Raw genomic sequence first — 24,163 nt, forward strand, 5'->3', positions numbered from 1 at the left:
GATTCACTGGACACTCTCAAGAGCTCAGACAGTGCATATACAACTGGCTGTGTCTTTCTGTGCAGCTTTTACCAAAACTGAGGAAAAAGCCCATGAGAAATAACAAGAAAAATGTTCAGTTTTCCAACAGGAAGATGGAATAACAGCAGTCAACTCTGACAATGTGTGAACAAAATTCATTTGGAAAGGAAGAAAATAATCTTAAAACAAGCATACAGCAAACTCTTCTGGTTTAGAAAGAAAACCCCAGGACACCTGCCCCATAGGGAACAGGACTTTGAGGCAGGACTCTCCACTGCTTCCCCTTCATCATTTTTCCCAGTACACTGACCCTGCAGTGCAAGAAGCTGTTTGACTCTTTTCCTCTACATAAGATAATGAGAAAATACATCGTTGATTTTTTTAACCACACTCCCCTAGCCAGCCCCAGTGATGCTCAGTGGGCCTCTCTGTCTGCTTCCTCAGCACTGCACAGAAGCAGGAGGAGGCAGCTCTGGCCAGCTGCTTTGACCTGCACAGACCCACCTCCTCCATGAAACATACTGCTCCTTCATTCCTTGCAAAATGCCTAACGCCCTTAATAGCACAGAAATTATATCAATCACCCCACAAACGTTTCGGCAGGGTTTTCTCCAGGATGGATGTGCAAACAGTTTTTATTTGTAGGACCCATCCTAGTTTGCCACCAGTGGAGGAGTCCTCCTCGTCCCTGCCCCTTGGAAATGAGCCCTGTCCCAAGGCAGCTGGCCAAAGCCCTGTCCCAAAGCACTGGCCATGAAGGAAGAATCAAAGCTCCAAATTACATCCCAGACACAGCTCCAGCCTCTTCAGAAGCAAAATGCTGGCAAAAGAGAGCAAGACGCCTGTGAACATGAGGCAGCAAGAGCAGAGTACCTGGAAAGGCAACTCTTTCTCCTTGCCCTCTCTAGAGGGAGCTGGTAACCATGATTCTCCCCAGCCTGACCCTGCATCACCCAGGGGACATGGCAGAGACCTGGAGGTTCCCATCTCAACGCTGTCTCAAGCACCAGTCCTGATTACCAGGGTACACATCTACAGCTACAGCATGGCAGGAAGACCCGAGCATTACACCCAGGTCACATAAAAATTAAGTAATAAAAACCACCTTAAGATGCACAAGAGAAAGAAAGATCAGATCAAAGTGAACAACTGAAGGGTACATCTTTGTACAGTACTCTAAATTGCTGACAACAGGTACTGAACTACCTTAATTAAAGAAAGGGAGAATTTAGAGGAAGAGTTCAAGGTACCCTCAGTCCTTGAGAAACATCACTAGAAGTCAAGGTATCTGGGTAGCAAAGTTAAGGAAAACATGACAAAATCTAGGTCAGGGTCTTGGCCAACAAAACCACCCTGGAGCAACAAGCATCCAGCCCGGCCAGCACACCCAGAGCAAAGTCAGGCAAAAAATGCACCTTCCAAAGGATGGAAGGGTTTGACAACTGGAACAGCACAGTCCAGGTGAAAAGGCCTTTTAAACCATACATAAAGAAAACAGTAAGTAGCAAAGAAAAACAGTGAAATACTGCTTTGAGTAAGGAAGACCTGCATGGCCCCCCTAACAGCCTGCCAGCTGCTGGGAGCAGGATCTGTGGGGCCTGGAGGCAGCAGGATGAGCACTCTGAGAAGCTGGAGCTGCCTGCAGAGTCATCGCAATTGTGTGGTGTGAGTTTTCAGCTCCAGATCTATTTTAGCTGATAGGGCTTGACATGTAGAAGCACTCTGCACCTTGTGCTCTGCACAGTAAGTGCACACCTGGGACCACACAATGGGCAGAAATGTGAGGCAAAGCTAACAGTATTGATTTTTAAATGGTGTTTTATTAGCTTATCTTATCAGCACAGTTAATATTAAAAATATAAGACAAACATATATAATACTCTGACCTCTGCTATCTGAAATAATATTTACTTTTACTCTTTACACACATGACCCATCAGCTGCGAATGGTTCACACCAACTGTGAAAAAACAAAGTAATTATAAAACCCCCAAACCTGCTTTGATCTCACTAGAGCTTTTACAGGTCAAAGGTAGGACCTGAATAGTGAATTTGCAAGTGATGGAAAGAGAAGTATAATGCAATAAAGGGCACATTTAAGGAAAAAAAAAAAAAAGAATAGTATAAAGCAGCTGACTCCCTCCTTCAGGATTGGGGAAATGGGTTCCAAGAAAAATGCCATCCCATTTGTGGCTACAGGCATTGCATTTTCCCTTTCTAGGGGAATTCCTCATTTTTGAGGGTGTCTTCTCTACAAAGGAAGAGCAGAGGTAGGCTTAGAAAGTAAAATATCCAACAATATAAAAACCAAAGAGAACTCTCCAAGGATGGCAACACTCTGATGTTGATGACTGTGCTGCAGCTGCTTATGGGCACTCATGAGAACAAACATGGGAACAACCTTATCTGCCTCAAAATCACCTTCTTCTGCTGTGCTGGCAATTACTGCTTGTTTATCATAAACCAGGAAGATGCAGGGACAGCAGAGCTAACAGATGGGTCTTGGAAAGCAAAGGTTAGGACAATGCAGACACCAAGAGATGAAGGCAGGGGTCTGCTACTGGTAGACAGTCCAAAAAGTTCCCAACACACAAAGGCACCTGTGATGACCCTCCCTTAAGGGGAAGGAAGCACCTAAGGAAGCACCTTCCCCTTAGGTGTGGGCTGTCACAGCATTGTCCTGAGGGCCTGGAGCCTGCAACTACTTTTGGAAGCAAATGGAAGGGTTTGTGCCTGTTTCTAACAGAAGACACAGATGCAGTGGAAGAAGCTGCTCAGGGAGGGTGTGAAGTTTCCATCACTGCAGGTAAGGACTGAGAATAAGACTCACTAACACAACTTTGCCTTGGGTAGGGCTGGGCTTGGTTCAGGAGGCTCTCATGCAGGGCAGGGACAGACAGGAGGCTGAAGACAGGAGTTTGCTGGGCTACATTGGAGCAAAGGCACTCCAACGAGCTATCCAGACGAGAAGTGACATTTCCATAGTGAGGTTTCTCCTAAGGAAAAGATCTCCCCTACTCCAGAGAAGCTGTATTCATACTCACCAAGGCGTGATCAAACTTAAAGGTACTGATGTAGTAGGCTGGGATGTCGGCTGCGGCCAAAGGCTCAGAAATCTGAGCGACAATTCCACATTCATCTGTGGGGAGATAAAACACCAAACGTTGTCTGGAGGGGCTAGCAAAAGTCTCAGAAATCACCAGCTCCATGCCCACATATGGAGAAGCTCGTCTTCACAAACTCTAATCAGAAGGAATCTCTGTAATAAAATGTATTCTTTCTCACAGAATCAAGTACTTGGGCCACAGCAATACATTGCACATTTAGTTTTATTACCTTCTTTTTGCTACACAGAAACATACATTCTCCAAAGGCACAAAACCATTAGAACTGGAATCATTTAGAGGTCCAAAGAAAGGCACTGAACAGTGCTCAACAAGAAAGCACAAAGCTCAGCCCCATATATCCTTAACATCCATTCTTCTCTGTTATTGAACATTTGGCCCTGCAACTCTCAAGGAGGAGATGCTGACCCATTAGTCAGCCTGGACACATGGTTCCTGAAACAGGATTTCACACCAATTCCACCACAGAATCATCATAGATTGTTAAGGGCTTGAAGTGGACCTTAAAGATCCTCTGATCCCAACCCCCCATGCCATGGGAGGGACACCTCCCACTAGAGCAGGCTGCTCAAAGCCTTACCCAACCCAGCTTTGAACCCTGCCAGGGTTGGGACATCCACAGCCTCCCTGGGAAACCTGTGCCAGAGTCCCACCACCTCACAGGGAAGAATTTCTTCCTAATACCTGACCTAAATTCCCCCTCTTTCCATTGGTACCCATTCCCCCTTGTGCTGTCACTCCAGTTCCTGATGCACAGTCCCCCTCTGGTTTCCCTGTAGCCTGTTCAGGCCCTGGAGGTGCTCTGGGGTTTCCACACAACCTTCTCTTCTCCAGGCTGAGCAGCCCCAACTCTCTCAGCCTGTCTCCATAGGGAGGTGCTCCAGTCTTCCCATGGACTTCATGGCCCCCTCTGGACTTGCTCCAAGATTTGCATGTTCTTATGTTGGGGACACCAGAACTGTGTGCAGGGCTCCAGCTGGGCTCTCACAAGAGCACAGAGAAAAGCAGAATCACCTCCTTCAACCAAAGGACCTGACCATGCTCCTTTGGATGCAGCCTGGGATTTAATTTGCCATTTGGGCTATTTGCTCAGCCTTCTGGGCTTTAAACGAAATTTAAATGGTTCATCTGTCTTGTTTGTTGCAGATCACTGTTTTCAGATGAAACCTGGAGTTTCACTGATTTAAATTCAACATTTGAACTTGATTTTAAATTAACATATTTAAACATCAAATATTTAGGGGCCAGGTCAATGTCCTGATGTGGTATCAATGATATATCATGCTATTTCTACATATTTGCCTCAAAGATGCATAAAGAGAACGTACAAGAGAATTTCCTTCTTGCCACTTTTGGTGGTCTGATGTAGAAGTTGCAATAAGTACAAAAATTGGCCCAATGTTTTCCAGAAATGTTCTTGTGTATTTTCAAAGTGGTTCAGAGCCCACAGGAAGGAGTCATTGCATTTCCTGAAGATCAGGCCTTTGTTGCATTATTCAGATCAGATCCTTAAAATTGCAGGGGACACAGAAAAAAACAAGAACACTCCTGCAGACAGGAAGCATTTGCTCTGTGCTACTTAGGACCAATATTGTTTTGAGTAGAGAAAACATGTGCAGGACTGGATGTGAAACCCATCTGTGAACAAGGACTTGGACTGCCATAAATCTGTAAAAAGTCTACTAGAATCACAGAATTGCCCAAGCACTGCACTGGAGTATCACAGTGCTTTCTGACCACTGATTTCAGTCATCTACAATGAATTCCCATGCCACCTTTTAGTCCAGTTTTTCTCTTTAACCAAAGCCCCAGCTGTAGCCAGCCCCAAAGCCCAGCAGATGAATGCAATGCAGCTGGAACTGTTGAGCATCTAGCACTTCCAGGAGTACATTCAGAAGTCAAACTTAACAGGAGTCAGGCTTCTATTTCAAAATCTCAGCTCACAAAATCATGTTAAGCTGCTGGCTCTTAAAAAGCATCAGCCTCAGATGGATTTTTCCATACTCCTTGAAGGCCCTGAGGTGACTGCCTGCCTGCACACCAACTGATCCTCCAAATGTTACTTACCAAAGCCAAGAGGCTGCCCACCAATCCGCACCATCTTCCAGAGCTCGCCAGATGCACTTGTAAACAACAAATTATTAGGAAATCTGTGAAAAAAAAAGGACACCAAACATAGCAATTAAAACACAGCAGTGTGTCAGATTCTGCCTGTGGGGATCTGCTCTTCCTCTATCCTTGAGATGTTTGAAGCCAACAATAATGGGGCAAACTGGGAAGACTCAAGGCAGGTGGGGCAGATACACCTGCCTGATCCCCCAGGTATCCTATGGCAAACCAGCAGCTCCTGCTGGAGGTGGGGATAGGTACCTAGAGAGGCAAGGAAAACATTTCTAAGCCACAGGCTACGTTCCAGCTTTGCCAATGTTGAAACTGCGAAGGTTTGATTTGAGCTGCATTTGGAAGCAGCTAGGGATGGAATATGTTTCCCTGCCTGCTCTCAGGAATGTGAACAGTAACCACTGGCTCTGTCTGAGCACCCTAAGTGCTTTTCCATCCCATCCTGGGAGGTGCCTGGGTCCGCTGCAGAGGTCTCTATTTCTTAGCAGGGGGAAGGAGACTGGAGGCTTGGAGTTGCCCAAGGTGGAGCAGGCAGCCTGTGAGAGAGGAGAATTGGCACCCCAGATTTCCCACACCCCAGGCTGAAGCTCCAGCCCTCTGGCTCCTCTTGAGACAGACAAAGGTTTACTCCAATAAGGCTGAAGAAACTTTCAGGAGGGCAATTTGCCCCCTCGGGAGGGCAAAAACAAGTCCCTGAGGCAGAGGACTTGCCCCCAAGAAACGAATCCAAACTGCACTGTATGTCAAAAGCAAATCTAAACACTGCTGAGTCCAGCACCCTTCTAGCCTCCAGACCTGAGAGCCTGCTATACTGCACAGCTGCAGAAGCACAGACACACACACACAGATGCTGACTGCTCCCCAGCTGGCTCCTTCCTTGCTGGACAAACAACTCATGGGCTCCCACTGCAGCGATGACTCGGGACATTATCATTATAACAAGACTCCGAACCAAGCCCAGCCATGTGTAAAAGCAAAGCAGGAGGACAGCATCACTGACATCCCCACCCTGATTTCGGCCTTTAGCAGGAAAACTTCAAACACCTACACCAGGTTTTCTTTTTGGGTTTTGCTCTTACAAGCACAGCTAATGAGCAACAGAATAAAAGTGCAAAGATCACTTTGCTCCAGTATTCCTCTTCTGAAAGTGAGATAACCCCACATTACATTGATTTGTGATTTCACTGAGGGCTTGGACAGACCAGTCCAAAATTTAGACACTGGAACTAAAATGCCAGATTTTATTCAGAAAAGTGACAGGGTGTACAGGCCCATGACACCCATACAAGACAGTCCAAATAATTAACACGGAGGAGTCTAAGCTGCTTCCTGCTCCTTTGAGATATCTCTTTTTTTTTAAGGTCCAGGTTACTCTAAGATCAAAGCTCACCTCTGCTGTGTCTGGACATCCATGACCAGGGAGATGTAACCCTCAATGAGAGAAAAGGAGAAAAAGCGAATATGTCCCGAGTCTTCGTTGCCCACCACGGAGTCTTTTACTCTGAAGAAACAGAAGAGAACTACATTAACTGTGGCTAGAAGAGCACAAAAAAGGGGTTTTAAAGCAGATATAGCCAGTGAAAACAGGAATGTTCTTACATTGACTTAGGGAAGTGACACTGAGTTCTGCTGTATTATACTGATTTGATTTTTTTTTTTATTTTGCAGGTGGAAAACTATCCAGTCCCCACAACTGACAAAACTCTCCCTCCCTGCCTCGAGGTCCCCTCACAAGAAGCTGTGGGCCAGGAGCCATGGGCTCCAAGGGGCAGCAATCCAGCCAGCTGTACATCCTCTGGCCCTGTGTGGATATGCAGCACACTGGCTCAGCTTTCCAAAGCCAGCAGATGTCTTTGGGCACTCTCAATCACCTGCCAGGACAACCCTCTCGAGCCTGTGAAACCTCCCTCCCTCCCTCAGTGCAGAGCACTGGAGCAGCACGAGGCCACAGCAGATCCCTGGGCACCCCAGAGGAGCAGTCTGTGCCTCCAGACACCGGGCACACCTCTCCTGGAAGCCCATCTCCCTGCAGCACCTACCCATTGGAGTAAAACATGACATCCATCAGGAGTGTAGCAACAGTGGGAAGGGTATCTGGATCCAGGCTGGTGACACAGAACATATTACTTGGGCTGGAAAGAGGATGAATGACAGGCCTCTGAACTGAAAGAGACACACACAGACACACACAGCTATGAAGCCACATCTGCAGCAGGCTCCTATCCCATCAGCCGTGTTATCCATGCCCTGGCAAGGGTCACAGAGAAAGCTGACAGCGTTTGTAAGGCAGTGTCTCATTGCTGAAGCCCTGCTGGCTCTCAGACAGGGAATGAGGGGCCTGTGGATAATCTGCTCCTGTGCTGGTCTCCCTAAGGTATAGGGTGGTGTTACCCTGCATACCCTGCCCAGCTCTCTGCTCTGAGGGGCTTTCAGGCCACTGGGTGCATCCACATGACATGAGGGGCAAGCTAAAGGAGGGGCCAAGAGAAACTGGAAAATGGAAAAAAATGCAGGCTCTACCATTTAAAGGCAGGGCTGTGGAAGGCTGTGGTTGCTCGCAGTCCATACTGTTTTCCCTCATTTCTGGGGACCTATTTTGCCATAATATCTTGAAAAATTAAAATCTAGCTGCCACGCAGCAGTTTGTCTAACAGATTGCAGCCAGTGGCTGAGAAGCAGCCAGCATTTAGGCATGCAACCTAATAGAGCAACACAGCATTTAGGCATGCAACCCACAGACCAACACAGCAAACTGTGGGCTGGTGCCTTGTCAGCATGTGTTGTGTTATCAACTGTGCCCTTTCTTGATGTTTTTTTCTTTAAGACTCATTTTCTTAAACAAGGTGATTGAGTGATACAACTGAGTGGCACTTCATAATAACTGATCCCTGCTTTGTCTGGTCATGGGCAAAAAATTACATACAGGTCTGTAGGTAAGCATATGTATAAAAGTTGTTCCTTTTCCTGATTGTGCCCTTTGGCTTGATACTTGCTCCTTCAGCCTACAAACATCCTAAGGTTCTGTACAGCTTTGGGCTCATTGTGGCCTTGATCCTCACTGGCACTGAAGTGTGAAAGTTGAAAAACAATCTTCTCTGTGCATCACTGCAATACTTAAACAAGCTTTTAGAGAAGCCATTTTCCTTTGGAATGTTGAAGTGTGGAAATATGGGCTACCGACAACATATTTTTGCAACTGCAACAAACTGCACTTTAACCTTCTGTTCTACCAAAGGCATGTCTTCTCTACAAAAACTAGCATTAGAAGGCCAAAATCCAGCCAAACTTACTAGCACTGCTCAGAAAGTTAAGAACCTACTCAAATCCTTGGTTGTATTTGGAGAGGCTTGTAAGATTATAATCTTACAACAGGATAAATATTCACCCAAATGCTGGAGGAAGCTAGGAGGCAGAACTTCTACCCCATGTGTCAGGGAGACGAAAGCCCCGGCAAGCTGGTCCTTACCTAGTTTTGGTTTGACAAATCCATTTGTTACCCCAAAGTCATCAGCAGCCACTGTCTCCCCATTCACTACTCTGAGGATGGTGAACTCGGCAGCCAGCGTGTGCATCACGAAGGGCAGGTCTCGCTCACGCACCTGAAGGGACAGCAGGATTATCTGGTGGTGGTATTATGGTGTTATCTGGATATCTTATATTATGGTACTATCTGGATATGCACCAGAAATGACAAAACACTGCAGTGGAGGGTACACACTTTTAGTGCACAAAGTGGATGTGACTCCTGCTTGAGGCAGTCGACAGTTACCATTTAGGTGTATCTTAAGAGAAGCACACTTGGTGATATCACTGGGAGTATCAGTAGGATTAAGCACCAGGGTGCTTTTATGACTGTAAAAAGAATGTGGAGATTTCTAAGTGGGAGATGCTTCACCTCTTTTCCAACATTCCTGCAACAGCCCAGCACTGCCCGTTCTTCAGTCTTGTTTCCTCAGGAAATAAGGCTATGCCTTGTGTGCATGCACACACGTGTGTGGAGACAGAAAGACAGTTTGTCTATAACCAAAACAACTTTGGAGCCTCTTGGCCATCACCAGCCAACCTGACAGCAGGCACTATGTTCCTCTAATGTTCAGAATACCAATGTCTGAGTGATGGTGGGAAGTGCTATCAGTATCTCCATTTCATGAGAGACTGCTGTGTGGGCTCAGCACTCATTAGACATCAGATAACCCATGACAACAAATGCTTCATCCCATGGCAAAAGCTCCTGAGATGTCAGAGAGCCTAACTACATGGAACAGAGCTCTGGGGAAAGCAGACTTTGGTACTTCTGCCACTCCCAGACAACTTGTTCCCAGGACTGCCCAACTGAATTTTAATCTGGTGGCAATAACTCTGCCTGGTCCCCTCATGTCCTCTTACCAGGATGAAGTCCGTCTGATAGGTGGAGAGCATAAACACTGAGATGTTTTGGTCAGCTAGGGGTGCTATGACTGACTTGGCAATTTTGGTCACTCCGATGGGCTGGGAGCTGGAGAAACCACCTCCACCAGACACCACGTTGAGGGCAAGCCATGTTGCATCGGCCACGCTCAAGTGTTCCGAGGAAGGAAGCTCTGCAGAGACAGAAGGGGAGGACAGAGGTTTGTTTTAGAGGCAGAGAGAGCCAGGTCCACTACGTATATGAGCCAGTATGTGCTTAGCACAGACCTCAGTGCAAGGAGTGAGATGAGCCCCCTTATCCCAACCTCCTGGCCTTCCCATGCTGCTCCACAGGTTCATACTGTGACACTCCTTCATTTACTGATTACATCAATTTCCATGGCAGGACTCACACAGATTGTCAAGGACAACACAGGGAACTGCACACGGCTCAGCAATTCACTTGGGTGCCAGTGACCCATTCTGTTGACCTTCCCAAGTGGAAATAGCCTGTGGTGGTTGTGTGGTTACAAAAGGAGAATGCCAACGTGGGTTTAAACAAACTGCGTATTCTACTCTCCTCTACATCATTCCTGACAAACTGTTCATTATAGGTCGCTTGCAGGAGCTGCCCATCCCACACCTGACACCCCAGGCTACAAGCAGGGTGTTAAATCGTAAGGGAGAAGAAGCAAACCCTTCAAGGCAGGGTAGTGTTTCTTCTTCCTACCAATGACTCAGCTGTGTAACTCCCCTTTGAGGAAGCACCAGCACAGTCACACCCATGTTGAAGTGGGTAATCTCTGCTAATGGGCCTTAATGGGCACCACCAGAATAGGAGTTGTAAATTCGACCATCAAGAACTCCCCAAAATATCCTATGACTCACATTATTACATCATTCCATTGTGAAGCTCCCCGCCCTGGGGGAGGTACTGAGCATTCCTGCCTGAACCTGAACTATAACATCTCAACATCACCACCACCACTGGATGGATCCAGAGGAGGACCAAAACTTCCACAGGAACATGGCTTTTGGCTGCAACCATCATTTGACAGGACTGTGATCAGCACCCTGGCCAACAGGGTGCCAGTCTTCTGTGCATCATTGCATTTATTGCAATCTTTCTATTAAATTGTAACTCCAACCTGAAATCTCTCTTGAGGTAATTCCATGGGGATTCTCCAGCTGGTTTACTTTCAAAGCAGCACAGTGGTCTTGGACTTCAATCTCTATCTTACAACTTCTCTATCTTAGACTTCAATCTCTATCTTACAATTTCTCCAAACATTTTAGTCAAGCTGTTCTGGCCTCTTTTGTTTCCGTTTTTCCCCTCTAATCTAAACCCAAATGTTGTACTCCTGACTGGAGATGGAGCACCCTGGGCACTATCCCTGGTCTTTGAAGACACAGAACAGGCACCCTGTGCATCTGTGGGCTCCTGCCTCCATCTCTAAAGCAGAAGAACCACACAGCTCTGCAAGGGATGGATGGTGTAACATCCATTGTAGGGATTACAAAGTAAGCACATATTAAGATAATGCAAATTACTTTGGAAATGGAAAATACTAAGAATAATCCCATTCCACTTGCTTCTAATCTGTTGTGGTTAAGTAGTTAAGAATCTGCAGCTAAACAATTTAATACAAATTATTAACTTAATTTATTATAACTTATTATTTTAAAAAACCCTTAATGAATTAACAGTCCAGAAAACCAGATGCAGACTCTGGAATGAAGGCATACACTGCTCTAGGATTCTCTGGATTTTTGTTTGGCAAATTATAGAAACAAACAGTTCAGATCCAGACTAACAAATGCAAAATCCCAGCTAAATCTACCTGAGGTATGGAACCTGATCTCAGATGCAGATCCAGCCAGCAAGGACAGCAGAGGTGCCAGGGGAGGCCTACACTGTGCTCAGGGGTGAGATGCAGCCCAGGAGTCTGAAAGCACAGAGCCCATCACTGCTGCTCTCGCAGTGGCACTCTGGCACTTTAGGCAAATGCTTGCATGTCTCCATGTCCACACACACCTGGCTCCTCCATCCTTTCTTTCACCTTCAATGAGACCTTTGGGAGTTGTTTCTATACAGCCCCAGACACCATGTAATAAATTCGTAACCTCACCAGCCCTGAATCCTCAGGCATCACTTCCCTGAGACACTGACAGCACTGAAAACCCAAAATGATCTGAATAACAAACACATTTTGCTCTCTTCAATAACCTCAATTGTGTGTAGCATGAAAACAACCCTGAGCATACACACTGCAAACAGTGGGGACACTGAGGGTTCTGCTTCTGCATTTTGATGTTTAAGCTTCATAAGCCAATGTTTCTTTTTTAATAATCGGAGCTTACATGGAATGAAAACTAGATACCAGTGAGAGGGGGTAAGTTTGTGCATTAATCAACAGCACGTTATGTCAGAGAGATCTGTACAAGGTGCTTGAAGCAAATTATTGCAGCAAAATACCATTTCCTCATCAGCCCTTTGCATCAGAAAAGCACCTCCAAACCCAAGCTTTCTGCATCACGTGGCATGGAGAAGCTGAAGCTCAAAACAACTGCTGCTGAGCTACATATGTTCCAGGGTGGTGTTCTCACCAACGGATCCCACCTGCAGTGGGCACATCCCAGGTGTGCCCAAGCCCACTAATGACTCACTTCTGGCAGCGAGATCACAGCTCACTCCCTGCTCTATAAACAGAGGAGATGATTCCTGCTTTGTACAGGTGATAGGGATTGCAATTCATTAAATACCAGTTTAAACACAATTTTGGGCCAGGAATGTGATGGAAGATGCAGTATTTTGTGGTGGACAGAGGCATTATCCCATTTCACTCCAGCAGCAGCTGTGCTGGATGAGCTGCCCAAGAAGACCTCATCAAGCTCTTCCTCAGGGGGAAGGAAGGCTGATTTGCTCATTGCACTTGTAACTACTCAGCAGTGTTAATAATTTCTGGGTTTATGTGTTTAACAGGCCCTATGAAGTATGACAAGGGCCATTGCATTTGCCTAAGTAACCTGCTTCTCATGATTCAATTAACTTGGAAAAATATATAGGAAGTGATTGAAATACCAATTTTGGACACAGTTTCCACTAGGCAGCCAGACAGAAAAGTACAGCCCAAATTTTAATGAAACAAACCTAGGCTGAAGGCTCAACAAATTCATCTAAATAGCCTTAAATAAGCCACGTGGGATGGTGCTTTGCCCAGGAAGCTGTTGAATGCTGTAAATCAAAAGAGAGCTGAGAACACCAGTTGTAACATTAGCACAGACTCAGGCAGAATAAGGTAATAAATAAAGAGTAAAGTGAGGAATTGCCCACATTCCAGTACTAACTCACCACCACCACTACTTTCCCCACAGGAGAACAGAGCTCCAGGCCCCCACAGCTTCAGCACTGTCACACCCCTTGTCCTTCCATCAGGCAGAAATCTCTCTGCTGGGCTCTCAAGATCCTCTTGTAACTGGTTTATCAGCATGCAGCCACTCTCACTTCTGATTATGGGGGACATCTCAACTCTGGCTGCAAAAAACCTCTGAAAGGTCAGAGATTTGGGCTTTGTTTATTATAATCAGGGTTATCATTTTGACCTCTCATTGGGATGAAGCCTTAAGATTTTTCTGGTTTTGCTGTGTAAGGCTTTGCAGAGTTGCTAGCAGAAGGCACCAGGAGCAGCTCAGCTGCCTGCAGGCTCCATAACCATCACTTGCTGCCCAACATGACAACTACCACAGTCTGGAAGAGCAGGATTCCAGACTCAAGCTGTTATTCCATCCATGGTCTCTGGCATGGAGCACCACCAGCCTCAACAAGATGTGATTATTGTGATAGTCAGGGTGATTTTCCCTGGCAATGCAACAGTGGGTACCAAGGGCTGCGGGTCTCCAAAAGCCCATGAGGCTGCTCCCCTTGGCACAGGTATCAAGCTAATGCCAGTCCCTGTGCAAACCAAACACAGCCAGCATGTCAAATAACATTTAGGATGTGAGTAACTGCTTATTCACAGCACAGATGATTTACAAGGTATGGAGCCTGTCCAGAGCCTCAGTGGCAGCCACAGCTGAAGTGGAGCAGTCTCCCTAGCACATCAGCCTGGGATGCGAGGTGCTGAGTATCATAGTGGCCATAATAGGCTCCTGAGCTCCAATAATCAATACCATTTCCAAGGAGGACATTGGCTGAATCCCAAATAGGATTGAATTGCTGCCGCTGGAGCATTATGCAATGCTGTAAATACTGTGAGCTGCTGCTCCTAAAATATCCTTGGGAGGACGCTGGGATGATGATGAGATTCCAGCTCATGGGTCTTTGCAAGCAGCCAAAGAAGTCACAGAGAGCAGGAAGGAAGATCTCCAGGTTTACAACCCTGACCAGAGTCAGTCTGCACAACATTAGAAAAACAACATTCTTTCTACCTACATTTTCTATGCTGAAGACCCCTCAGTTTCAAACACCCTGCATAGCAGGAGGCACAGCACTGGGAGAGGGCCCCACCTCTCCAAAAGAACACTGGAAAATGTGCAAAATGCTCTGAGAAAGTGCAACACCACTAGATTTTTTTTTCCATTTCTGTACCTAGTTTAAATGGGTTCACGTTTCTCATGATAAGGTTACAGCTAAGGGGGAAATAACCAGAAAATGCACAGTTCCACAACAGAAATGCATTTCACCTACCCACACCAATAGCTGCGTGAGTCCTGTACTACACCCTGCTAACTCCCTTCCCCCCACAAAGGCACTTTGTGAATTGTTTTCTGGGGACTCTTCCAACTTTACAGCAATCAGACACCTCTCAGCTTCCAAGTGAAACTGCAGATAAATCATGGATTAATCACAGTGCTTGGAGAGAAATGAAGACCCTCAGCTGGTTTCCTCCTTTGGTGTGGTATGTTGGATCATCTCCTAGGCATTTATCTTCACTCAGTACACAAACTTTTACATTATAGCAGAGTGCTCTGAGTGATGTGCTACTCCCTGGTTTCTTCTGGTACTCTGAATGAACCAATTGCTCATTTGATTCATCATTATGAGACTTATGTTTCCAGCCACAGTTAACTCCAAATATTAAGAAAAAATGAAATTAAAAATTATTGTGGACTTTCTCAACAGAGTTCTGGCTTTAGAAACCTTACACTGTAATTATTTCACCTTTTATAGTTTCCCTCTGCAAAAATGGCAGGGAGAGTCTGGCTTGCACTAAAAAGATAAAGGCTTCTGCAATAACAGGACCCCAGTAGTAAGTAATTAAAAATATAAGTGCTGCCAACTGCAGAAGTCCTGATAAACTGGGAAAGCTGTTGCCCAATGCCACCAAGTGGCAACAGTTTATACATACATCTATATTCAATAGGATCTTTACGTCCATTAAAGGGTTCTCTTCCCACTCTCCACATTGCTCTGCAGTTTTAAAATCCCATCTTCAAATGAAGTGAGGGATTATCTGAGGTTGTAAAGCCTGATCCAAAGCCTAGGCATCTTTCCAAGTTCTCTGTCAGCAGCACCACGCTGGAGGAGCTGGAGAGGCCGTGGGGTGCAGCAGGTGGGTGCTGCCATGCAGAGCATTCCATGCCCCAACCATCAGCAGGGAGCTGGCATGCCCAGGACCCCTGCCAGCACTCAACGGGTGTGTTTTCCCTGACATCTGCATAAAACACGTTTGACCTGGAGATCTCCACTCAGGAAACATTCAGGAAACTTTTATCTTTCAGGCACTGTGGAAACTGGCCATATGAACTCAAAATCCTGAGGGGAGAGTGGGTGGAAGACAACACCTGAATCTTGTTTCTTTTGAGAAATCAGGCAAAGTGAATATTCCTTTAATGTTGTGAAATCGAGTACTCTGTTTCTCACTTCCAAGAAACTGCGTGAAAGAGGTTAAAGCAGGATAAAGATATTTATTTATCTATCAGTTTTCATAGTGTGCTAAAATCCAGAAAGAGCTCTAAAGCTGGTCCAATGGCTAGCTTTGTGTGTTCTGGTCCTTACTACTCTGGAAGTGCTTCCTGCAGAATGCTTTGCTCTGCTGCATGGACAAGCCAGTGACCCAGCACTGTGCTTCCTCCACAGGAGCCCACAGGGCAGCATAAACATCCTGGGGATGTTACACTGCAAATCAGGACTCCTCAGAGGATGCAAATAGCCTCTCTTTTGGCCACAAAACACAGGCTGCTAGCTTTACACTTAATAACTGTGAGCAAAGATTTTTGCTGCCGCATAAATTGTAAGCAAGATGCCGTGGGCAGTTTGCAGCAGAGAAAGGTGGCTGCAGGCAGAAAGCTCTTGGTGTGAGCTTGATCTGAGCACCACAGAGCACTCCCACACCAAGGGACTTAGGATCTAAGCACAATCCAAGCAAGATGACGCTCATCACTTAGCTTTGAGCTGGGGAACATGATTATTAGGTCCAAAAAGTTATTGCTTATGTGCACAGGAGGAGGAAGAAAATCTCACAGCTCCAATCCAGCTGAAATCATCTCACATGCCAACAAACTTGAGATCATCCTGGGGAGAAGCCAGCACACCCATGACCAAGCAGCTTTTGTTATTTTTTTCCATTTATGCTAATGGTTTGGTCAGCTGTCACCCTCCTCAGGGGACAATACTGGAGGTGATCAGAGAACCAGAGAATGGTTTGGGTGGGAAGGGACTTTCACAAGCCATCTAGTGCAACTTCCTGCAATGGGGAGATATCAGTTTCTCTGGGTCTGGACTGAAGGCACTTGAGATGGTGGTTCATGCTCAGACTCAGGTGTTTATTATTTCTGATCAGTGAAACAGCCTCACACAGCAGTGTTTCATTAGAAGGCACAAAATGCCCAACAATCTCTTGTTACAAGGTCTTTTAAGACTAAACCATCCAATTAAGAAATGACACCTAGATTATTTTCCCTTTTAACCCAATAACTGATCCCTCGAAGCCCTCAATGTGGACTTTTCTGTCCAATTACAAAACACCACCCAAACCCATGGAGAAGAAGGAAGAAGGTAGAGAAGAACAACCTGCCTCCACCCTAAAACCTCCATCTTGCTTCACATTTATTTCTATATTCTAAGACCCCAAACTCTAAGTTTTCCACCCTGTGATATTACACACTTCTAACCAACTCCACACCTGTAATCCCAGTTCTGTCAATCAGTTGTGGAAGCCTTCTCCACAGCCTCAGGTCAAATGCAGTGCTCTCTTATGGGTCTGTGCCTTCAAGCACAGAAAGTTTAAAATTCTCAGCATCCAGGGTTCCAACAGGTAGAGATGTCTTCAACTAGAGCAGTTTGCTCCAAGCCCTTCCAACCAAGCCTTGACTGTGTCCAGGGACAGGCCATCCACCATCCCTCTGGGCAACAAGAGAGGCTGTGCCAGAGGCAGGGACAGGATTTGGCCCTGCAAACATGACCTGAGCCATGAGGAGTGCAGTGCCTCCAGCACCACATCTCTGCCTGCAGGGTGCTCAGGCTCAGGCTCACACACAGAGCCAGCAGTGAGACATCCAGGGCATGGCAGGGATTTTTAAAGCTCCACCTTTATTAGATAACAAGTGCTACCAGCAAATGTGACAGCAGGTTTCTCCAGGAGCAGGGATAGAAGACAAGGAAGTCCTCTAAGCCCTTTTCTGGAGAGAAAGACAAACATGTTATTTATTTTATAAAGATTAATACACTAAAACTTTAATTTCTGTGTCTTTTTTGCTCTTTTTGCATCTCAGATTTGCTCCTGAGGCACCTGGGCATCTGCCTGGGCATCTCTGCAGGACTGGATCCACAGCCAGGGAACCTTGCTACCTCTAACTGTATGCTTCTGTGTTTCTGACACTTTCTCCCAACAGAGCACGCAAAACTGAGAGGGTTTTTTTATTCCAAATATCCTCAACAGGAAAGCTGTGAAACCTGTCATCTCATTTTCCTATTTAGCTTTTATCCCACTCACACAACTGTCAAAAGAACATTGTTAAGTTCATAAACTCACACACTTTGCAGTGAGGAAGTAACAGCTTGATGTTTTATATATCTGGCCTCAATGTTTCTGTGCCTCAGTTTCCTACCCATACAGTGGGTACAAACCCCCTATTTCTTCTAAACCTTGCTCTCAAGAACCAGCTGACCTGATCAACAGAGGTTTACATACATCCCACAGCTGAAGCATTTCACAGTTAACACAAAGCAGCATGGAAAATTCCTGCACAAAGACTTGAATGTCCAAAACCAGGTTAGAATGGGAGGGACTGGGAAATTTTGTTCTGACCTCTCTGAGCATCTTTGCTTTGTCTTTGAGGGAGTGAGCTGTTTGTGCTAGTGCTATTTCAGGGATAATCAAGTAGGTTTGAAAAGCAAAGGTCTCTTAATTTTCACTATCAAGACCATAAAAGACAAACAGGCAGAGGAAGAGAAAGAAAATGAAAACAAGAAGTAAGCAAACAAGAATGCACTCCAGGGAAAAGCCAGCACCCTGAGCCTGTCAAAGTCCCACTCCGTGAGCTCTGAGCAGCTGCCTCCAGTACAGACCAGCTCTCCCCAAACCCACGCCTCCTAGGAGTGTTCCCAAAGCAATTTCAAGCGGTGCATCTTCCCTCACTTCTTGCATGACATTTATCTTGTACTACTCCTTGTCTGCTGTTACAGATTTTCTTTCAATTTATGGAGTAATTAACTCTAAAGGCTATTTATGGATTACACTAGAATGGGTGAATGTATCCAGTGCAATTTTCTCACGTTGTCCTGACAATTCAATACAAGCTCTACCCAGTACAATAACCACCTTGTAATTTCAACTATTCATGGGAATAGGACAAATTACACACCCAGGGAATTACACAGGTACTCTGGGTCCTTTGTCCATTTAATGGAAACCACTGTTACAGTCACATACAAGGGAGTCCTCTAAGCCCATTACTGGAGAGAAATGATAACCACATTCATCCCACCTTTATTTTATAAAAATTACTAGACTCAAAAATTTGCTTCAAAGAGCACTGAGGTCACCCAGGGAATTTCTTCAAGCCCTGTTCTCAAAGAGAGAGAAATGCCTCCTAGCTAGACACATCAAGGGATTGAATACTGGGTATTTACAGCCACCTCAGCAGCTACAGCAGACACTGATCAGCTTCACTGAAGCTTCACTTCTGCAGGGGCAAGTGAATATTCTGAAACAGGTGGGAACTTTTTATGTGATGTAAAGTACCTGCTTTTCCTAAACTGTCCCATCCACTACCCCCCAGATCACAACTATTTCTGCAGCCACTATGATCCAGCAGCTCCCGAGCAAGGCCTTTATAAAAGAATTTACAGATGAGAGACTACACTGCTGTAAAGCTTCTCCACTGTTATACATCTGCCCACAGATCTGCATGAGATAGGGAAGTCTGACATGAAAGCACTGGAGGTGTCACGTTCAACGATGGAGAAATCTGAATTTTTACCACTAATGGTACAGTTACAAAGACATCCCAGGCACAATGTCTATGTCATCCCTCCTCCCTGGGATGAAGGAGGAGGACGCTATGGAGCTGCTTCTCTTGGTCTATCTGGGAACACGGGCACCACTTTCTCAGCAGATGTTAAAGAATCCTCACCTCTGCTGCCATGGACACACAGCCTTCACAGATTTTGAGGAATGAGATGAGGTAGATCCTGAGGTGTGGCACTGTCCTAGAAAGTTTAATAGCTAGTCTGCTAAAAGCAGCAGAAGTGGGAATGCTGGTTCCAGAGCTGGCAAAGGAGCATGTGCTGATTAAAATTATTTTTTCTGCTCAGCATGTCCTCAGCTATATTTGTACGGAGCCGAGATGACGCCATGTGGCTGACTGATCTATTTACACCTCTGGAGTTCCCTGCTCATGCCCATCCCTGTTCCTCAGTTAAGGGTGCAGACATGAATTTGGGCTAGTTCCAGCAATCTAGTATGCCTGGCACACCACTGGCACTGGACAAACCAGTGACTTCTACCTAATATAAGCTGTTCAGGATCTCTCTCCTGCCTGAATACAGGCAAGCAGAGGAAACTGAAAAGCCCATTTCTGGAAGAGAGCTAAAATACAGTGAATGCTATTGCTGAAGCATGTTGTGAAAGCAAAAAGCAGCAATAGCCAGATTAATACTCTGCTGCTCTTGCTGACTGTAGGAAGCAGAGGCAAGAAATGTGCTGTGTTCATAAATGCACCATTTTTGTGCAGCATTCTTCTCTTTCTTCCAGACTTTTTTATATTGCTTGCCCAGCTGGATTCTGGTTTGATGTTTAAGTAGAGCTGCAGGCTTGTCCCTGCCAGACAGAGACAATCCATGTGCAGGAATGTTGGGGCAGTGGCAATGGCTGCAAGTGGATGCTGTGTCTGTAACTGTGGTGTGGCCCCCCAAGATATTGTTGGATTAAGCCCTTTTTTGACTTAGAGATGGAATAACTGAGAGGAATTAAAAAAACTTTTATTCTATTTTCAGTCTCATGTGAAGGGTGAGACAATACAGATGTTATAATTTGTGCTATTAAAATCAGAAACCCACTATTTCTTAATTACAATACATTATAAGCATTTTTTTGGCTTATTACTGACATAGCTGTCTTACTTTGTCACTAGCCTGTGAGATGATCTTGAGCATACCACGTCCTCTCCCAAAACCGTGCCTCCCTTTCTCATCAAATATTTGGTTGCCAGAGTCCTTCTCTCTTGCACTGTGTGTGAAATATTGGCATCACAGAGCATTGTGGCTCCTGGGTGTCACAGTAACAGCACCAAAAGAAAGTTCAGGAGGTGTGATCTGGCCAGCCACCCTTGTGTACCTAAAGGAAGCAGTTCTGCTTTGCTTGTGTGCTGGTATTTCCATTTTATGCTGTTTTCCCAAAGCCTCCTGTGTCTGCAGCAGGGTGGCACCTCAGAGCCATCCCCAGCAGTGCCTGTGAAGTGAGGTGAGGGGTGTCCATGCCTCTCCTATCCCACTGAAGTGGGAAAACCAGCAATGGCTGCAGAAATCCAAGCAGTTCCTCTTTCTTCATTAGGCTCCCACCTAAACCGAAAACAAGTGACTCCTTTGGTCTTCATCTGGACAGCAGCTGGATCAAAGAAAAGCCAGAATTTCCCAAGGGGAAAAGAATATGTTTGCAGTGCAAGTTTCCCTTGCAGGAGAGAGATATTCAGCCATGTGAAACACAATGTATTTCCTTTAAAATCATATATTCCTCCAAACCTCAGCTTCCCCACCTTCAGGGAAAGAATTAGCATCCCTGTGTTGGCAAAGAGCTGACCTCAACAACCACCAAGTGCTGCACTGCCACAGGCAGAGGCCAGAAACACCACCTCGAGTCTCTGCCTGTCCTGCACTAACCGACTACCCAAGCAGTGGCATGCTCTAATACATATCCACCAGACCTGCTGCAGCTGAAGCTGCTTCACCAGAGGCACCCAGTACAAATCTCGGAAGACCCTTAGGAACTCATGTGCCCCTTCCTTTCCCTTCCCTGGCTCAACTATTTAGTATCCAATGAGTGTATGCATGGGGTTTTGCTGCTATTGTAATTTTCTCCTGGCCTTGTGGAAGCCTTCTGGACTGCCTGTGGTCCTTCATCTGGGACTGACATGAAGGTTGCAGCAAGCAGAAAAGTCAGGTGAAGCTGTGTGCTGGGTGGGTACACAAGAATACTGTCCCTGGAAGTGCTGCTGCAGTCCTGTGTCTGCCACAGTGAGGGCCCTGTGTACATCCTGGGTCACCTCCAGAACCACAGGCAGGCCTCAGGCAGGGAAATGAGTAAGAAATGCCATTTTTAACAGTCCTTAACTTTCCATGAACACATCATGTTTTGCTAAATGCCTGCCTACCCTTGGCCCAGTTAAAGGATGTGGAGGAGAAGACTTCCCTCCTGGAGATGTTCTGGATACCCAACTCTCACTCAGCACACTGAGTCAGAGCAGAGGCACTTCCAACAGTGTCCAATGACAGACATCTATTACAGGTCCATTTCTGTGGTGTTCCCATCTCGCTCTGAGACTACAGAATGGATCCACAGCACCACCCAAATAATTACATCAGTTCAAAAGGGACTTTCAGGACAGTGCAGACATATTTGTATGTCTGTGGAGAAGTCTGAGAGAAATCTGGGAGTGCTGGCTACCCAACCCATCACAAGAATTACACCTGCCATCTTCCTGTCATCTGAGCCCATCATCAAAAAAAACCAAGACTCTTCCCAGCTGCCAGCTGAGATCTGATGTGTTCCCATCCCCTGACACTGCCAGGTATGCAGGTGAGCTGGGGTGGTGCTGGGAAAAGGATTCACAGCAGCTCAGTTTGCAATTTGTGAGATGTCTTTCTACTCCCCTTTTCCTACTCTCTGTGAATTTGGGGATGGACAGAGGGGATATTCAGTAGGGTTTGAACTGGGAAAATCTTGCCTTGGCTGGGAGGTGCCAAATTATTCCTCAGGTGTCATCAACTTGCCATTTCGGGAAGGCCAAACATTCAGCTGTAAGGGCTGCACACACTCACTCAGGCAGATCCTCCTTTTCTACAGATGGAAGTCCTCTGAGCAATGGCAGAGTCACTCCAGGCAGCACCCCTTCAAAGGCATGGTGTGAGAGATGCTAGCAGGAGTGACCCTTCCTTCTACTGCCAAAGCAACAGCTCTGCCAGAGGGACAGGATCTACCAGCCAGCCTGGAAAGAGGCAAGGACTGCAAATAATGCCAATGACTCCCTCTGCCCTCCCAGCCCTCTGCCTGGTTACCTGCCACCTCAGAGCTGTCCTTCCCTTCTGACTCAGCCTGCAGCGTTCCATCCAAAGGGGTCTGAGGCATGGGCAACTGATCTGAGTCTGTGAAGGGGCTGCTTTTCTGAAGGAAGACAGGTGTTACATTTTTCAAAATCTCCTTATGATTCAGGGGTAGACAACTGCTATTTGATTCTACTTGCATGCACACACCACCTGCAGACAAGACTGCCTCCAGAGATGGGATTGCAAAGCTCATCCCGCCCCTGCTCTGGGAGGTTCCTGCAGGTGCAGCCCTGCCAGCACCTGAGGAGTGCTCCCTTTAACCCCATCCTGCTCTGCACCACTGCTGCCACACCAGCCTTACCCTGGGTAAGAAAAACAACCACTGATTTTATTTAAAAACACAAAAACAAGTCTTCCAGGTAAACCGAACCAGTGCATACAAGCTGGAGAGAGAAATGAATGCAGATGAGGTTTTTTTTACCTCACCTCCTCCCACCAGTGCAGGGAGTTGGTAACATTACATCATCCCACACCCCCGCCCCTTGGATCAAACCCTGCAAAGGCACAGCTTCTGCTGAGGCTGCTGGAAGCAATAGCCAGGAAAATTAACTCTCTGCTGTGCAGGATGCACCTCCCAGTGGCCAGTGGTGACCCAGTGCTGGATTTTGTGGACAGCTGTTACAGACTGGGATGTGTGAATCCTCAGAGATGTGCAACCCCAGCAACCTCTGCCTCCAAGTATTTATCTAGCCAAACAAGTATTTTTATGACTGGACAAAGAGTCTGAGCTGCTCCCAGTCTGTCCCAAACACGGGACTGAAGATGGGCAAAGAAGCCACCTGATACCTCAGGGACTAGGCTAACAGTTTTGATAGAGGGACACAATATGACTGAGCAGGATTATCCATTTCCACCCACAGACCTCAGTGACACAGAATCTGGTACTGTTAGTGTCAATATCCTCGAGCCCCACGTGGCCTTAGAGAGCAGCCGCTGGCTGAGGCAGAGGCACAGGCATCTTACAGAGAGCAACACAAAAGCTTTTCTTTGCAGGAAATTAAAAAGCAAGGAAACAAACATCAGCACTTGCGCAAGCCCCAGACTGGCTCAGATGGAAAATTACCTTGAGACTGTTTGTGTTCCAGATCAATGAATCAGCTGCAGTGCGGGGCAATTAGCACCTTAAAATTATTCAGCAAGCCAAGGGGTGGGAATTTAAAGGGAGATGGTGAGGGAAGGGTGAGAGCAAGTAGGAATAACAATAAATTTTTCTGGATAGAAAAGTCAACGCCTGGTGCTGCCTGAGCCCAAGCTACAGTGTGTGCTGGCTGTTGGAGGCTTTTGCAACCAGGCAAATGGGGGACAGAGGGAGCTGGAGGGGCTGAGACTACATCCTGGGAATGAGTATATAGCCTGAACATGGAAAGCAGAGCACACCTTTTCTGTCTACAAGTAAAGATATCTCCCTAGTTATACTATAAGCCTATTTTCTGCTGTAGCTAGCACTCCAAGCAAGGCAGAAGTACTCTGTAAACAGATCCTCCCTAGGGGAGGTGGGAGGGCACTAGGTGCAAACTGGCCACTCAACACTTCAGGCAGGCATCAGCTTGGTTAGGGCTGGGCACAGGTCTGTGACCAGGCTCAGGACCAGCTCCCTTCAGAGGAGTGAGCATCCTCACAAGGGTTGGGTGGCCATCTCCAGCCACGGTCTTCAGCAGCACACACACCTTTGTTATTTGGGATGTTTTGAAGATACTGGTCTGATTATTCCTGCCACTGTTTTGAACATTCTTCCCTATGTGCTGAC

The 24,163-nt window shown here is 46.3% G+C and overlaps 1 protein-coding gene across 4 annotated transcripts in view; it reads right to left on the reverse strand.

Moving 5' to 3' along the window:
- The window catches only part of CASTOR2 (cytosolic arginine sensor for mTORC1 subunit 2), a 129,123-nt gene that overhangs the window by 12,167 nt on the left and 92,793 nt on the right, over nt 1-24,163 (reverse strand). For all 4 annotated transcript variants that reach the window (XM_038158437.1, XM_038158440.1, XM_038158439.1 and 1 more), the window contains 6 exons: nt 9,654-9,847; nt 8,734-8,866; nt 7,307-7,430; nt 6,658-6,768; nt 5,214-5,296; nt 3,066-3,160 (listed from right to left, as the gene is read on the reverse strand). In XM_038158437.1, the coding sequence (XP_038014365.1) occupies nt 3,066-3,160; nt 5,214-5,296; nt 6,658-6,768; nt 7,307-7,430; nt 8,734-8,866; nt 9,654-9,847 (740 nt within the window). The remainder of the gene's footprint in view (nt 1-3,065; nt 3,161-5,213; nt 5,297-6,657; nt 6,769-7,306; nt 7,431-8,733; nt 8,867-9,653; nt 9,848-24,163) is intronic.

The sequence above is a fragment of the Motacilla alba genome, chromosome 19 (genome assembly GCF_015832195.1).
Source record: "Motacilla alba alba isolate MOTALB_02 chromosome 19, Motacilla_alba_V1.0_pri, whole genome shotgun sequence".
NCBI classification, from domain to species: domain Eukaryota; kingdom Metazoa; phylum Chordata; class Aves; order Passeriformes; family Motacillidae; genus Motacilla; species Motacilla alba.